The 16815-nt window shown below is 49.6% G+C and overlaps 1 protein-coding gene across 12 annotated transcripts in view; it reads right to left on the reverse strand.

The window, feature by feature from the left end:
• EPB41L1 (erythrocyte membrane protein band 4.1 like 1) overlaps positions 1-16815 on the reverse strand; it is a 152530-nt gene that overhangs the window by 23955 nt on the left and 111760 nt on the right. For all 12 annotated transcript variants that reach the window (XM_042980487.1, XM_042980482.1, XM_042980484.1 and 9 more), the window contains 6 exons: positions 15562-15649; positions 14923-15075; positions 13445-13542; positions 13049-13224; positions 10211-10359; positions 6661-6843 (listed from right to left, as the gene is read on the reverse strand). In XM_042980487.1, coding sequence (XP_042836421.1) covers positions 6661-6843; positions 10211-10359; positions 13049-13224; positions 13445-13542; positions 14923-15075; positions 15562-15649 — 847 coding nt within the window. The remainder of the gene's footprint in view (positions 1-6660; positions 6844-10210; positions 10360-13048; positions 13225-13444; positions 13543-14922; positions 15076-15561; positions 15650-16815) is intronic.

Raw genomic sequence — 16815 nt, forward strand, 5'->3', positions numbered from 1 at the left:
TTCCCGTCAAGGCACCCAACAAATTATTTACCAACTCCCCTCAACCACTACCCCAACTTGGTAAAATGGGATGGGGTCTCATGCCCTCCCCATGTTTAATCATGGGACAATGGAGATCCACAGATGGGCCAGGACTCTTCCTCTTCCTTTTTTAATAATACAATTGCCACTGTCAGAGGAGAAAGTAACTTACATCACATGGAGTCTTTGAAGGTTAGAACAAAAAGAACTCCTAAGAAATCTTCTAGTCCAATTTCCTCATTGTGCAAATGTGTAAACTGAGGCCTAGAGAATGTCAGTGACTTACCCAAGGTCACATTTAGTTCATGGTAGAGTCAAGAAAAGAGTGCCTGATTTTTGATTCCTAAGATCCTTGCTGACTTATCTCACAACCTACAGAATACGGATCCCAGTTGTGATCTAATGTCAAGAGGGAAAGCACTGAATTAAGTTCCACAGCTACAGCCTAAAATCTGACTTTTCTGCAAGAGTTCCTGGGAAGGAAAGAGATTAGAATGGAAAATGCCAAATGCGCAGCTCAAGTCAGTGCCAGTCACCACAATGGCTTGAACAGCTTGAATTTTGTAGGGTTGATTCCCAGGGAAAAGAATACCAAAGCCTATTCTTGGAGAATTCTACACAAAATCCACAGAAAGAGTAGAAAAGGGCTGAACAGAAGACATCATGGAAGGAAAAGATCTAAAGACCCAAGTATCAATCACCTGTCAAAAGCACCAGCAAGAGGGTAGCACTGTCAAACTGTCGACAAAACAGCTTTCAACATCCTTCCTACAGTCCTTCAAACAATACTTAGGAGGGAATGATGGACTTCAGAATCATTAAAAAAAGCAAGAAGGCCACTGGAATTCTAATGTTGCAGCCAAAGAATACGTTCTTCACATAACATCTCAACGGAAGTCCAATATGTAACCCAAATACAGGCTGCCATGTTTAAGGGGGAGGCCTCGGCTGCCCTAGTGTCAAGGTATCACCCTCCTTTGAAACCACTGCTCTGACTCAAGCCTCTTATGGTACAGATGTGGAAACTGAGGCCTAGAAAAGGTGAGTACCATGTCCAAGGTCAGAGAGTGAGCTAGGGGAAAAGGCAGGCCTAGAATCCAGTCTCTGACTCCAAGTTCTGGGAAGTGCCTCCATGGTAAGATGTGCCAGAAGCTGCTCCCAACAGGAGGGGAGAGATTTATATGACTGGGCTCTGACTCAGGTTACGGCCTGGTGAGGAGTCTGTCAGACCCCATTAGATCTGAAGGATTCTGAAAGATCAGGGAGCGCTGTAAACTCTCACCTCCACTCCCTCAATCCATGCTAGCAAAATCTCCATGGTTCTCAGGGAATGAAACTTCATTGAAAGAGTCCTGTCCCATCTGTGGATCCTGCCAACAGGTAAGAGAGACAAGCGGAAGGTAGAAGGCCCATGTGTAGATTTCTGGGATTTTACTGCAGGTTGCTAAGTCTCAGGACAATACCATGTGAACCATCCCAAAGAAAAGTGCTTCAAGAGCCTATAGAAGCCAGGTCTCTTTTCTCTTCTACTGAGGAAGGAGGCACCCTCAGTGGCCCCCATTTCAGCGTGTAGTGACATCATCAGCCTGGCAATGGTGGCCACAGATGGTCAATGAGACCCCTTCTGGAACATTTTGCCCCAAGTCTAACCAAAAACTAGTTTCTAGAAACTAGAAGCCTAGAAATTAAGCTGAGTGGGGTGGGAACTAGCACAGTATAGAAAGAAAAATTCTGCAGAAAGGAAAAAGGAAACACATACTTATATTTAGTTAATCTGTGCCAGGCAATGTCAGATTAAATTTAATCCAAATGGTGATGTGGAAAGCAGATACTGTTACCCTTATTTCAGAAGGGGAAACTGAGGTTCCCCAGAGGGGAAGTGACTTACACAGATCATAGAGTGAGCAGTGAGGGAAAAAGAGGCTCTGCTTTTAACAAGTGAAAATCCTGAAAAGAAAAAACAAGACTTGAGAGCAAAAAAGAGAGAAGTTCACTGGCATGAAGGCACCGGTAGGACTGCACCTGTCTGAAAGCTGTTCTGACCCTACTACACAAGGTAGATGGGACGTCTGGTAGCCCTGTCGCCATTCTTTCCACAGAGCCAGGGGACCTGCAGTGCCTGTTCAGAGCGCCCCCTGCTATCAGCTGGGAGTACTGCGGCAAGGAGCTGAAGCTGTAGAAGGAAATGGAGCCCGTTCTGTTCCCACCCAAGCCATGACAGGGAGAAAATCTCCCACCAGGCAGTTCTGTGGTCTCTGGGCTGTTGAGTCCCCACCTGGGGCCTTGGGTCACATTCTGGGCCCTGCTCTTTACAGAAGACACCCAGAAGAGGGGATGCAGGACAAGAAGCCCTCTAGAAATCACGACCGGGAGAAACCTTTGAAGAAAGGAGGAGTGTTCAGGGGGAGAGGGGTACTTAACTCTGAAGGACTGTCCTGGAGGAGGATGCAGAGCAGATCTAAGGGCAGCAGGGGCAGAGCAAGGCCCACAGACAGGTAATGCAGAAGGGCAGATTTTAATTCAACATGAACACTTCTCAATAGATGACTGAAGACAAAATGGTCTGCTGATATGATATGGTATGGTCGGAATGATAAGAGCCCCCTCTGTGGAAGGAGCTGGAATGGACGATTTGCAGGGATGCTGATGAAGGGCGCGTGTTGCCCACCACCCCTGCTCCGGAGTATGGGCACCTGTCCTTGGCTCTAGGAGCAGCTCTGTGCTCCAGGGCATCGCTTTTTCCCTAACCTTGGGATGCTACTGACTCCTGTCCAACTTCTGGTAGTTATTTTAGTTTCACATTGAAGAAAACTTCAGACAGGAACTGTGATTTCTGTTTTACCACCTATGTGCTGACTTCTGTCTCTTTTAGAGTTTCAGCACATTTTTCAGCAGCTAGAAATTTTTTCCATGGGAATTTAAAAAGGGAGATGCCCTCATACGTACTTTTTGGGAGATGCCAAAAGGGGAGGGCCAGATATCAGGGAGAAGGAAGTTCCACCCAGATGATTGGTCAGTACCTCCCAATCCTCATGGTCTATGGGCTCTTGGCAGGGAGGAAGATACAGTGCCACCCCCCACTCCCTGGGCCTGGATGCCATGCCTAGCGGGACTTAGGTGCCCTCCCAACCCCCCCGCTGCCATCCTGGGCACAGAAGTGATGCTCTCCTCATTAGAACACTTGCCTGGCCAACATCTCTTCAACCCCAAGGAATCTCCTTGGAGCCAGATGCCCACTTTTGTCCGCCTGCCAAGAGTTTAGAGAAGACGAAGGCGGAGGATGAATGAGAAGCCATCCCCTAAACAGCCACTGTTAGACCTTATTCGGGCTTCTGAACAGAGAAAAGACTTCAGGGCAGAAGGCATTTAGGTGCCATGACCCCTGATCCCAAGCTTAGACATCAGAGCCTGCCTGTAAAGTCAGGAGGGCCCAAGAGAAGGAGATCATTTCAGCCTCTCCTTTGAAGCCAGAGCCAGACTCAGACTGTCCTGTCTTCTCAGAATATGGTCTCAGTCCTGATTCCTGAAAAAACAATGGATGAGGGAGGGGCTGGCCCTTTATGGATCCCTGGGATGGGGACAATCACTTGCCACAGCATGGGAATACAAGGGCTACCCATTGCTTCCACCTGCATGGCAGAGCCTGGTCCACCCCCCTCACCCCAGAGACAGGGTTTTCTTGAGACCATTAGAGTGGCTGTGTGTGGGCGGGGAAGTGCCGACAGTAACCTCAGGAGACGCTGCGAGGCTTTTCTGAGTGAACACTTCCCAGCCTGTGGCCGTCCCAGGCTCAGGTGCCAAGTCCTGCGGAGAGGTGTCCTGGGTCCTCCGGGACTGCAGGGGAGGCCCAGGGCCGGAGGAAAGGGAAAGAGGGAGGAAGGGAAGGAGAGACAGAGATAGGAAAAGTGGGAGAGAGAGGAAGCAGGAGAGATACACACACAGAGCCTGTAAATAGCCCAGCTTTGTAAATCCCACACCCTCAGGGTTTGTGGCTTAGATCAGGAAGGAGCCAGCAGGGCAGGAGAGAGAGGAGCTGCCCCTTGTGGCCCTTTAAGTGAGGACGGCCCACAGTCAGCGGCCAGCCAGCACCTTGGCTTTGGGCCTTTTTCTCACTGCTCTCATTCAAGAGGATGTGGAACCATACCACTCTCACTCCAGAGACTCTTAATCGAGAGGCTGGGGAGCCATACCGCTCAGACTCTGATCCCAAATCTGCCCCGGGTGTCTTTGGCTTAAGCAATGGTTCAATCCTGCAGTTTGGGTCTTAGCCCTTCATAAAGTTATCTTTGAAATGAAAACCTGGGTTTGGGAAATGGGAACTCTTCTTAAAATTTGGAGCCCCTATTTTGATTTAAGTTCCCCCTGTCTTCCCCTTGGTCCAGATGAGGCCCAACAACATATGAGGAAGCTACTAGGACCTCTCTGATGACACACTCCTGCAGGAGAGCCCCCACAAAGTCTGTATTTGGATCAGGGATTCCAGTCACCATCAGCAATGGCCCCATAACCATACAGCACTTTGCAGTTTCTAAAGTGCTTTTATACCCACTATTTCACTCAGCCTTCCTAGCAACCCTATGGAATGGCAATTTTGGTCCCACTTTAGATGGGCTGACTAGGCTGTGAGGCTCAGAGAGGTATTGTCACCCACCCAACAACCCAGTCCAGTCCTTGCCTACAGCTTCTCCCCATGTCCCCAATCTTCAAGGGCCTCTAAATGCCAGTGGGGCCTGCTAAATGGTTCATAGCTCCAAGATGAGCTCCTGGAACAGAATCCCTTCCAGCAGGTGGACTACACTTCTTGGAGCAACAGTGAGGGGCAAGGGTTGGAACAGATTCCACCTTTTAGGAAGACCCATCTCTAGCAGTTCCAGCTATTACCAGCAGGTGGGGCACACTCCCAAGCCAGGCTGCTCTGAGGCACTTGGAAGCTCCATAGCCCAGATCCCCAGGGCTCATGGGGCCCTCCTCTGCTGGAGTCCCACCCTTTCAAAGCCATCTATCCTCACCCACAGCCAGGCCACTCTGGTCAAGTCTCTCAGGGCAAGAGGAGTGGGGCATGTAACTGGATCACCAGACCAGCTCCCATGGCCTGGGGCCAGAGTCTTCAGGGTCTCATTTGTGCCAGGGATGATCACAGAGGTCCTCAGTAGATGCAGATTTGCCCTCCTTCCATGGCACTGAACTTAAAGACCCTCAAAGCATCCCTAATATTGTGAATCACCAGCCAGGAAACTACAGGCCAGCAGCCTCACTGGACGAGGCCCTCTGTTATCTGGCATGTCAAGGCCATATGGGGAGTGCTAATTCAATCAAATGTTTACTTATTAGATCATGACTGCATCACCAATTTTCAAAGCATTAGAGAGCAGTACATTCACAGTGGACTCTATCCTGGTCTTCACAAGATTTGGTCTTGCTCTCAGGCAGCTTTGATTTAATAGCAGATACAATGGCCTGGGACACAAGAAAATCAGGGTCTGGTCCCTCTTCTATCAGCTATGACACTGAACAAGTACTTCCATTCTGGGCCTCAGTGCCCCATCTGTAAAGAGATGACCACAAGTAGGTTGAGAGTCCTTCCAACTTTAAAAGGGGTTCTGATTTGAAATTAGCCCCAGGACTCTCAAAATGAAATAGTAAGTAACTCCTACTGAGCATCTAGGGACTCTACCAGTACCTCCATGGTTGATTTTCCTGGCTCCTCACAACATTCCTCTGAAGTAGGTACTTTTATTATCTCTACCTAATGGAAGCTCAGAGAGGTTAAGTAACAAGCCCAGAGTCATCTAGCTAGCAGGAAATCAGAGTCAGAATTCAAACCCAGGTGGTGTAAGTCTAGATCTGTTGGGTTTGAGACAAGTAAGCAGCAGTGCTAGAGAGAAAACACCTAGGTATAAATGGGGGTTAAATATTGCCAAGATTTTGCAGTGCTAAAAATAATAGCTGGGATTATAAATACAGGAATTCTCAAGGTCCTATCTTTATCTCTTTTTCATTTGAGAAAACATCCCATGTTTTCCATTCTGAAAGACAGGTGGGTGTGGGATCCTTTTCTGAAGCAAGAGGCGCAGGTCTGATTTTTTTGGAGGATTCGTTCCCTCTAGTGGGCTCCAAGGATCCTTCCAGGAGGGAACACCCCCCCACACATACACACACACCCCCCACACACACAGCCCATCTGTGTTTTCACAACAGGCGCTAAAGGATCTGGTTACTGGATACAACTACTGGGATTCTCAAAGTTTAGTGTGCAGGAAAATCACCTGGGGCACTTGTTTAAAATGCTGATTCCAAGGCTCTATCTCCAAATATTCTGATTCTGTTGGTCTTACATGGAGCCCCAGAACCTACATTCCTAATAAACACCCCTCTCCATTGTACTCCGGCTGATGGAAGGGGAATACACCAAGCCACAGCGTCTTCTGAGTTTTTCAAGGTGGTCCCTGGGGCCCAAGGATTCCAAGATATAGTGAATTTGTCTTTCCCAGCCTACCCCCACCCCCATCCCCATCAGCACCTTGTGCAGCAACTCGAGGAAGCATACAGGTGAGAAGGATGAGTGTAAGTCAGTGCAGAACAACCTTCCCAACCCTCTTTACCCAAAGCCCCTGTTGAGGGGTTCAGGGTGAGACCTACCTCATTGGCTTTCTCAGGAGTGCCCTTGGGGGAGGGGGAGGCGGGCGAGGAGGGCAGCCTGCGCTCCCGTTCCCAGTCTCGATCCCGGTGGATCAGTTTGCTGTTGGGTTCCTTCAGGGTCCTCTTGAGCTCATTTATGCTGGCCTGGTGCTTGAGCAAGACATCTTCTGGCTTGTCTAAGAACTAGGGGTGGATGGAGAGGGCAGTGGGTGTTAGAGGAACAGCTCCAAGCAGGGGATGCAGGGCACGGTGCAAATGGTAACCATGGTGGTCGCTGCCCTACATCAGCAAGGTGATTCCCATCCAGGACTCCGTCTCACCCTCACTGAACCCCATGAACCAAGTGGGGCAGACATGATTAGCCCTGACAGGTGCACAAAGCACTTAAGATTAAAAAGAGGATCAAAAGGCACTTAAGATTAAGAAGAGGAGGCTTCTGGCCAAGCACCACCTTTTCTTTCCCTTTGCCTGGTTCCTGGCCTCAGAACCAGCAAGGTAACTCAAATCCCATAAGATGGGGTGAGTTTCCACTGGTGCTGTGCACCAAGTCTCAACTGGGCATGGAGGTGACTTTCTTCTGGTTACAACCAAGGCACAGTAAGAACTGGCCAACCCTGTTCACTGGGCTGCTCTGGTCCACTCCCTGGCCTCCAGGGCACCTGGTCCCTTCTGGCCAAGACTTGGACCATTGTGCTTAGCAGGACCCTCAGTCTAGGCCCCTCTTAGCCCAACAGGTGAGTTGCTCAGGCCCTAGGGGGCTTAGCATGCAGATACTCCTTAAGCCAGGGATACCCAGAAAAAATGAGCCATAGGAGCCAGGAAAAGATTGTGTTCAGCATTCTCTACTGTGAGCCACTACTTTTCCTAATCACCCAGGATTTTCTGGATACCTGGTGGATACCAACTCCTCAAGAGCAGACAGGGTAAGATATGGCTAGATAGACAAAGTAGGGTGCTGTGGGTATTCAAGAGATTAGGAGAAATGGAGACCAGGAAGAAGAGAGGTAAGGCTGGGCACAAGAACTGATCTGGGTATAGCTGGAGTTTTAGACGTGTCCCCCATTAAACTGCCAAGTTTGAGCTCAAGCCAGTGCAGCATGACAGAGTAATCCACCTCAAGGTCAAGTGAGGATCAGCCTTTGCACAGGAGCCAGTAGGCCTACTTTTAGGGGTGGGCTGTTAGCTCAAGCATCTTTATCTGCAAGGCTGTTTTAGGATTCATGTCAACTCAATTCAGGACAAGAGATGAACAATCTCAGCTTATTATAAAGTCAGATCAGCTGATTCTGGAAGAATTACCTGGAAGGCAAGCTTGCCCTTGGACAAGGCTAAAATCTTCCCCTGGGCTTATCTCTGGCATCCAAGGATCCACTATGATTGACTCATGAGTTATCTCAGGAAGGAAATTGATGCCACTGAGGCTTCTGTTTTCCCTCCAGACATCTGTCTGTAAGGAAAGAACCCTCTGTCTGTACTATCCCTTCCTGAGCTGAACTGTCTCAGAACAATGTTTGAGAAGTCAAACCCGACAGGGTTTGCACAAAGCAGTGGGCTATGAGCTGCAATGGACCCAAGATGTGGCTTGTGACCTATCCTGAACCTGCCACACTGGCTCTGTGGGCACACAGCATTCCTGAAGACGAGAGAGAGGGAGCAGTGGAACCCTGCGATCCTTGATTAGGGTTAAGGGCTTTGGGGAAACCTAGTCCACATGTCTTGCTGTGCAGATGGGGGACTGGGGCCTCCAGCGGCTTACCCATGACCCTCAGAGAGTCAGGCTGAAACCCAGTTTGTGGGACACCAAGGCCAGGCTCTTACACCCCAGCCCCTGTCCTCTCCCTCAGGGCCTACAACAGACTGGCTTCTAGAGTAGTACAGTTTCAGATGAAGAGTTGGGGACTGTGTGAAAGGAAAGGTGAAGTCCTTAACACAGAGGAGTAAGTCCAAAGAAGCAACGGAAGGGAGAAGGAAGAGGAGAGAGAAGAGAAAAGAAGAGGCTCTCCACAGAGCTGGAGCAGCAAGCTCCACCCAGAGGGAGGGAAGCTGGAGTGTGAGAAGGCCAGAAGCATCCTGAGGCTCCTCCCTCCCCACCCCACCCACATTCCCACATCTGGTTGTCAACAGATACAAAAAGAAGCTTGGGGGGAGGACACAGAGGACACAGAGGAGGTGGAGGCATGACCAAACAGTGGTATGGAGATGAGTCTAAGGAAGGGTTCGGGTGGGGGAGATGAGACCAACGAAAGCATGGAATGGACTGGAAGAGCTGGCGGACACAGGCCGGATGATCAGCAGTTGGGAAGCAAGCATGGGGTGGTAGGAAGAGGCAGAGTGTGAGGCTAGGTAGAAGGAGGGAGGGGGAAGCAGTTGGTTAGGGGGTAGTCTGAGCAAGGAGCTGGATTGTGGAGGGAGAGAAGGAAGGGTGGTTGGGGAGGGAGAGGGGGCAGGAGGAGGGAGGAGCTGTAGTGGGGGGAGGAGTATGGCCGAGGAACAGAGGCAAAGCTGAAGCTGCGATGGTACCAGGACATAAGCCTGGGGTGGACTATGGGATGGTGACAAATGAGCTGGGGATACGAATGGCTGGGTGAGTAGTGACAGGTCCCATGCAGTACCTCCTGCTTGTGTCTTGGCGTGGTTTCCTGCTCCGGCTAGCGAGAGGCGGGAGAAGGAGAAGGAACCGGCAGGGTCAGTAAAGCAAATGGATTAGAGGCACCGCACTGGCCCCTGGCCAGGTCTGGTGCAGCAGGTAGCCCAGAGGGTTCTTTCCTGAGGAGCAGGGGCCAGGGAAGCTGGTGGGCCACCCAAGGGGCAGCGAGGTAGCCAAAGGTGTGGGGTGTGAGGCAGGGTGCTGGCCCGGGGAGGTGAAGAAGGGGGTGGGAGGACTGGGGACAAAGCAGGCAGTCACACTCAGTAAACAGGACATGAGGGCTCTGGGCATTCATGCTTCTTGCCGTCAGCATGTATGTTCAGGGGCCTGTGCTCCAAGCTACAACTGCATGACGGAAATACGCTATACCCATGTGTGCACATGCCCGTGTGCATGCTTCTTGCATGTCTCGGTGCATGACCCTACTGTGAGAGGGGTAAAAAACTGTGAGTGAATGCATGCCCACCAGAGGCCATGCGTGCCTGCAGGAGTGTGTGCACAAGTGTGTGGGAAATGCATGGGGCAGCAGGAGGGGACATAATTGAACCTCATCCTTGTGAAGGCCTACAGGGACACCCCATCATGCTCTGGGGAGGAAGGGGCCATGCAAACCCAAATCAGAGTCAAAGGGGCAAATTAGGAGTGGGCAAGGGGAGGGTGAAGTCCTCTAGGGGACAGAGTGCCCCTGTGGGGAAGTAGGACAAAAGGAGGGGAAGGGGGCAGCGTGCCTACCACCCAACACCAGGGGATGTCAAGGTAGTGGGCAAGGCCCTGTCCATGGTGCATCCCATAATGAGGGTGCTCGGCCACAGCTGGAAATACCTCAAGGCCAAGACCGAGGCTAGACCCAGAATCAGCCTCCTGATCCCCAGGTCAGAGGGTATGAGAAAGTCAGGCTCCTACCTTTAGTTCCTTGATCTTGGTGGGAGTCCTGACCTCTCCCTCCTCGGCCTCTGACCGCCTACCCCCAGACTCGCCATCCTCCTCTTGCTTGTCACCATCGGGTCCTGCGTCATGGTTCTCACTAACCGAGGCTGGGCGGGAGAACTCCGCTAAAATGGGCAGAGATGGCCAGGTGGCCTTGTGAGACCTCTCCCAGGGGGACGGACAGGGAGCCAGCCCTGCCAACCGTCCAACCATGGTTGGAGTGGAGCACAGACATCCACATCTCCAACAGGTCAGGGATAAGTACAGGGAGGTAGCCTTGTCCAGTCATGAGGATGGTACGAAGCAGAGCTGCCTCCCAGCCCCAGACCCCCTCCTGACTTCTATGGCACTAGAGCCCAGGTTTAATTCTCAAATCCATCTCTTCTTGGCTGTGTGACCTTGGGTAAGTTATACAACCTCTCTGGGCCTCAGTTTCCTCATCTATAAACAATACTTATTTCAGACAGCTGAGGGGAGGAATGAATAAACTAATGTGTGTAAATACTTAGAAGACAGACTGGCACAGAGTGAGCCAATTCAACCAATGTTGGACCACAGATGTTGATGTTTTTGTTGTGGCGGTTGTGACAGAATACTCGACCATTATTTGGCAATACATAGATATTGTGAGACTAGCTTTTACTACTGAAAGCTAAAGTCCTGAGATTTGCAAATAATGTAGCCTCTTTATAAATTAGGGAAAGTTCAGAGGGATCCCTGCAATAACATCTTTCTTACTCACTGGCATTCCAAAGTACTTTTCTGAATAGGAAAGAAAGGGATGGAATTAGAGGCTTTACACTAGGCACTGGACATAATCCAGACTATGCCCATGGATTATGTCTTGGTGGGAAACAATGCCTGGAAAACACTGAATTGAAATGACCATGGCACGGATTATCCTTGGGGCTGGCCTAAATTAAAGAGAATAATTATTCTTTCTATTCATATATACTCACTTCGCAAAGTACCCTTTTATGCACACCATCTCATCTGATCTGCACAATCCTCTGTGTTGATGGCTAGAATGGGAATCACTTTCCTCATTTTACAAAAGATAAATTGAGACTCCGAGAGGGGAAAGTTCCCACTGGTGACCTTTCAGTGAATCAGGACAAAGACCTAGGTCTCCTGGTTTAGAGTTCAGCCTTCTGGACCTCCAGAGGGATGTAGGAGAGGATGAGCCTCACCAGCTCTAGACCAATCTTTGCTGCCCTGCACAATCTGGGCTTCATGTAGGAAGCTGCAGGGGAAAATAAAGGGACTGTACTTTCCCTTTGCATAAATGTTAGCTCTCAACCCTTAGCTCTCCTCCCACTCAAGGAGAAGGAGGAGCTTCCTCAGCCTCAAATGGACCTTTGAAAAACTTCATGTCCTCTGAACATGGTCAGGGAGTCCTGGGAAAGGTCTCGCTTCATACTGCAGGAAAAGTATCAGACTCTCCTGATCACCTGGAAAACTCCTAGGTATCCTTCAAAACCCTGCCCAGCTGTCACCCTCCCTGCAAAGCCCTTTCTGCCCCTCCTAGACAGAATTAATCCCTCTCTCCTATATTCTGTTTTGTGCTCTGTATTCTGTATATACTTCTCCCATGGCTTGAATCACATTATATGCCTACAAACCTAGCGTTCTATGGGCTCCTCCAAGGAAAGGGTCATACTTATTCTAACACTTGCAAAATATTTGTTGAGCAGAACTGGCTTGCCTAGAGCAGAACTAACTACCCCAGTGTGTCCTGGGAATAACCACTGTTCCCCCAGGCAAGTCCCCACCCCTTACCTTAACCTATCCTCTGCAAACCTAAAAGCAATAATAATTTATTATTGTTACAACAAACAATAAACCATTATTGGGTATAAATTATTAGGTCCTTCTATGTGCCAGGAACTTTTTGAGGGGATGTAGAGGCATGACCATATTTAGTTCTCTCTATAACACAACTAAGTATGTATTACTTATTTTGAAGAAGAAGAAATAGGCACAGGGCAGTTAAGTTGCTCTAGACCTTCCAGCCATTCATGTATGGTTATTTATGACCACTTCCTGGCCTGCAGAGCAGCTGGTGAGTATGAAGGCTGAGATTTGAACTCAGATCTGCCTAACTGAATCTCCCCAATGCCCATGTGGCCTCTGAACCTCTCCTACAAACTTCAGTGTGCATATCCTGGGGAGAGTCCTTGGCCAAGGCCCAGGAATCTTCATGTTTAACCAGCTTACAGGTGATTCTCTTGCAGGTGGTCTGTGGGCCATGTTTTGAGAAGCCCTGGTCGGCTGGATACAGGACAATGTAGGGCCAATTCTCACTGATATTAAGGGCACCTGTCAGCCCAACAGGAATAGGGCAGTGGAGAGCACCATGTGGTTAGATGTCGATCAGTTCACTGGAACCAAAAGAATGACCGAGAACAACCAACCCCTCAGCCTCCCATCAGGTAAGGCATCACCAGTCACATTGCACATTGCAGTCACAATATACCATTCTCCTCGGCTGACAGTCTGTGAATCACTAAGCATCATGGGTTGGGGGGCCAGAAAACCATATGGCTGAACCTGCATCCCCAAAAGGCCACGACTCCGGGAAGTTGCGGGAAGTCCAGAGAGTGACAACATCATATTCCAGTGAGAGTGATGCTGTAGCCTAGGCGAAACCACCAGGAGCTGCCCAGGTGCATGCAGCAGGGTCTCGGGCCACCAGGCCTGCTGCAAATCAATGTGTGAGGTGTCCACCACTGTCACTGTTCATTCTGCAAAAGCCAGTGTGCCCCCACTTCCCACTAAATGCCACCCCTCTCCCATCTCCCATTTGGGGCATACCTCCATCAAGGCTGCGGGACATGGTGTACCGTTTGCTGGAGGAACGCTCAAAGAAGGGCGCGGGCCGATCAATGAGGGCGCTGGCCTGGCGGGTCTGTGCCTGGGTCCTCCCACTATACCGGAACTTGGAGCCCATCACCAGGAAGCCCTTGGGTGGGGGCTCAGGTGACACCAGCCTGCAGTGGAGTGAGGAGGTGAGGAGGGGGATCGGACCTATGCTGTCAGGCCCAAGGCTAGACCACAGCTGGCCTTTCATCCCACTGTCCCACAAGCTACAAGTCAAAGTGGACCATAACGGGAGAGACTTGGGTAAAGGGGCTTTCACAGAGTCCCTCCTAGTTCCTTCTCCTGCTTCCCCCCCACTCACAGAGCATACGACCCCAGGGTCAGGCTCACCGGAAGAATGTGTGGTGCTCGATGCAGACCTTCCACAGCCTCTTGGCTGACCGGTGGTTTGGGAGTTTAAAGCCAATTGTGCTCTCAAACTGCTCGTACTACGAAACCAAAGAGAGTGGGTTAGAAGCAAGGCCTGGGCTCTCGTGCTGCTGGTCCGTCCTTTCTGAACCTCTTCTCAGGCGTGTGCGACTCTAGCCTGTTCATTCATTTACTCAATAAAGTGGACTGAATCCTTACTCTGTGACAAGTCCTAAGCAACAGAGACAGCATGGTGACCAAGGCAGAAGATTCTTGGGGACAAGGAAGGGGGATGCTCTGATAACAAATTAGTAAACAAAACCACTTTAGACGCTGATGAGGGAATGAACAGAGATGTGTGATGTGACAGGATACCTGGGCAGGTGTGGGGATCAGGATCTGTCCTAGAAAGGGTGATCTGGGAATGCCCTCTAAACAAGCGATCTTTGAGCAGACATCTGAAGGATGGGAAAGGAACCCACTATGTGAGAGAGAATTTCAGGTAGAGAGAACATCAAAAACAAAAGGCTGGAGGCAGGAAAGATCTTGGCTCATTCTAGGATGTCAGGTAAGGCCAAAGGGGCTGGAGCACAGTGCACATGGGACAGAGATACATGGGAGAGGTAAGTGGCAACACCTGGAGTTCAGAAAGTAGCCCATGAGCCAGAGAGCTCTTGAAAGATTTAAGGTGGGAGAGTGAGAGGGGAGGGAGGGGGGTAGTAGTAATCTCATTGCATCAGACATGACCTGATGAAAGGGACTTTTGAGCTCTTTTGGCAGTTATGAGAAAAATGGCCTGAAGGCACAATGGAGGCAGGGGGACCAGTGAGAAGTACCTTGTAGAAATGTAGGTGAGAGATGGTGGCTGTTGGTGACTGGTACAGTGGAGAAAGACAGAAGCAGATGGGTTTGCATTTATTTGAGAGGTAGAAACAAATGGACTTTTTTGATGGGTGAGGTATAGAGGTTGAACATATACACGTTTGTGTGTGTGTGTGTGTGTGTGTGTGTGTGTGTGGTAACGTATTTTGGTATGTGTACATACTTGAATATTTCATGTAAGCAAATACATGGATATGGATGGCCAGGTACTCATTGATCTGTGTAACTTGAATATATGTGGTTATCTTTATGTGTGCTCCCGTGTTTGTGTGTTATGTCTGTGTGTAAATGATGTTTGCATGTAGGCACATACATAAGGCATGAAGTCTTTTGTTTAAAGTAGGCTTCATGCCCAATATGGGACTTGAACTCTCGACCCTGAGATCAAGAGTCGGATGCTCTACTGACTGAGCCACCCAAGGTATAAAGTCTATGTAGAGAATCCCAGAAGAAGAGTGTTCTTTCCTTACTCAGGACCCATGTATACTAAGTAGGAAAAACCCAGGCTCAGATGTCAGGGTCTTCTCTCCATTCTAGCCAATTCCAGTGAGAAGAAGGGGTTCCCAAGGCAGGCTCACCTCCCCAGGCCGGATCTTGATATAGAAGTTACTCCTCTTATAGGAGATCTTGAGAATCTTGGGCCAGGCGAAGCGGTTGATTCTCAGCCGGTCCCGGTAGATAAGCAGGCCATTGGCACAGACTCCCAACATGATGTCAATGCCCTCGGAGTCCTGCGTGAGTAGACACCATCAAATGGCAGGCCTGGAGTCCACACCTGCCATCCGGCCTGAAACCCCTTCCTGAGCTCTGCTTCTAAGAGACTCCGGGATCAGGGTTAGAGCCTACATGCTGGAGCCCCTGACCCACCCCACACAGTCATTCACTCCATTCATTCATTCATTCTATCATTTATACACCCAGTTGCTTTTTTGATCATTCTCTCTGTCACTTACTTAATCATTCATTCACCAGAAAACATGGAGTGATACATATGTGGTACCAGGCCAAGCTCTACGTGGTACAAACAGGTTCATAAGTAAATATAATATGAGAAAGGATTATGGAACTTTGAGGAATGAGAAATAAGAATATAAAAGGATTCAGTTTGGAGGGAACACAGGGTCTGGCACACCAAGCCCTCTGGAAGCACCAGGGACACCAACACACACACACACACACACCCCAGATGCTAGGCGGACCCTGGGACCCAGCAGTACCTTGGCATGGTGCAGGTCTACTCCATACATGGAAAGCTTCTTGGCGTTCTCTAAGAAGTGGATTTCTGCTTCTCCTGGAGTCATGCCCCTAAGAGAAAGAACATGATCACAGACAGCCATGGAAAAGGCCCAGGCCTAAGTCCTGCTGGCTGAAGGTGGCTGTGATCAGAACCTGTGATTCTAGGAAAACAAATGTGCTGGAGTGGGCATATGACTAGGCCTCGCCCAGTCCCTCCCCTCTGCTCTCAGTGCAAGATGGTGCACCCCCAGCCCCGGCTTCAGCCACCCAATCCCTTCCTGTTGCCAAAGCTCAGGTCTAGTCTTGTCTCCTCTAGGAAGTATTCAAAGGATGAGGTGGGAGTCGGGATTTCTGCTTTAATCTGCCACTGAGTTAAATGTGAGCCATAAATTCTGCTTCTCCTTGACTGAAGAGCCATTGTGGAAGACATTGTTCATTATAATCACCCAGGGGCTCCTAAATTATCACCCCCATAAGATATTTCTCTCTGAACTTTGTATCAGCAACCACTTCATCTCCCCTGAGAAGCAGGTGCACGTTCTCCTTTCGGAAAAGAAAGTTATGTAATCCACCAAGTTCCTTCTTTGCTTTGGCTGCCAGGAAACTACATTTTCTATTTAGTCACAGCTAACATTTATTGAGCACTACATGCTGATTAATGTTCCAAACGCTTCACGTGTATGAACTCACTGAACCCTCGTAACAATTCTGTAAGGTATGTCTTACCATTATTCCCACTTTATAGAGAACCCAGCACAGAGAACTCAAATAACTCGCCTCAGGCCACACAAACTATTAAGCAGCAAAGTCAGGATCTGAGTCCAGACAATGTGGCTCCAGAGTCTGTGCTCCTTCCGAATCCTTCACTTACATCTGTCTCCTATCCCCTGGGCCTCAGTTTCCTCTGCTCTGTCTACCTCAGTGAACTGCTGTATGAGATGCCTGGACACTAGATGTCCAGGTGCTTTAAGTCAAAAGAGCTGTAAAAGCTGAAGGGGTGGCTATTAGCATTTCTCCAGCCTATATTTGAGCTTCTTTCTCTGAATCATTAGGACTTTCACAAATCCCTAACACATCTTGTTACCTATGACAGGAATGACAGACGGTGGGGGCAGGCAGGCCGTCCGTCGCTCCCTATTCCTGAGCCCAGGCAGACACCGCTAACCAATGCAGTTTCAGTATCCTGCTGAACATAATACAGTAGCAGCCACTACTACCCAGAGTTGGTGTGCAAG

The sequence above is a fragment of the Panthera tigris genome, chromosome A3 (genome assembly GCF_018350195.1).
Source record: "Panthera tigris isolate Pti1 chromosome A3, P.tigris_Pti1_mat1.1, whole genome shotgun sequence".
In the NCBI taxonomy this organism is placed as follows: Eukaryota; Metazoa; Chordata; class Mammalia; order Carnivora; family Felidae; genus Panthera; species Panthera tigris.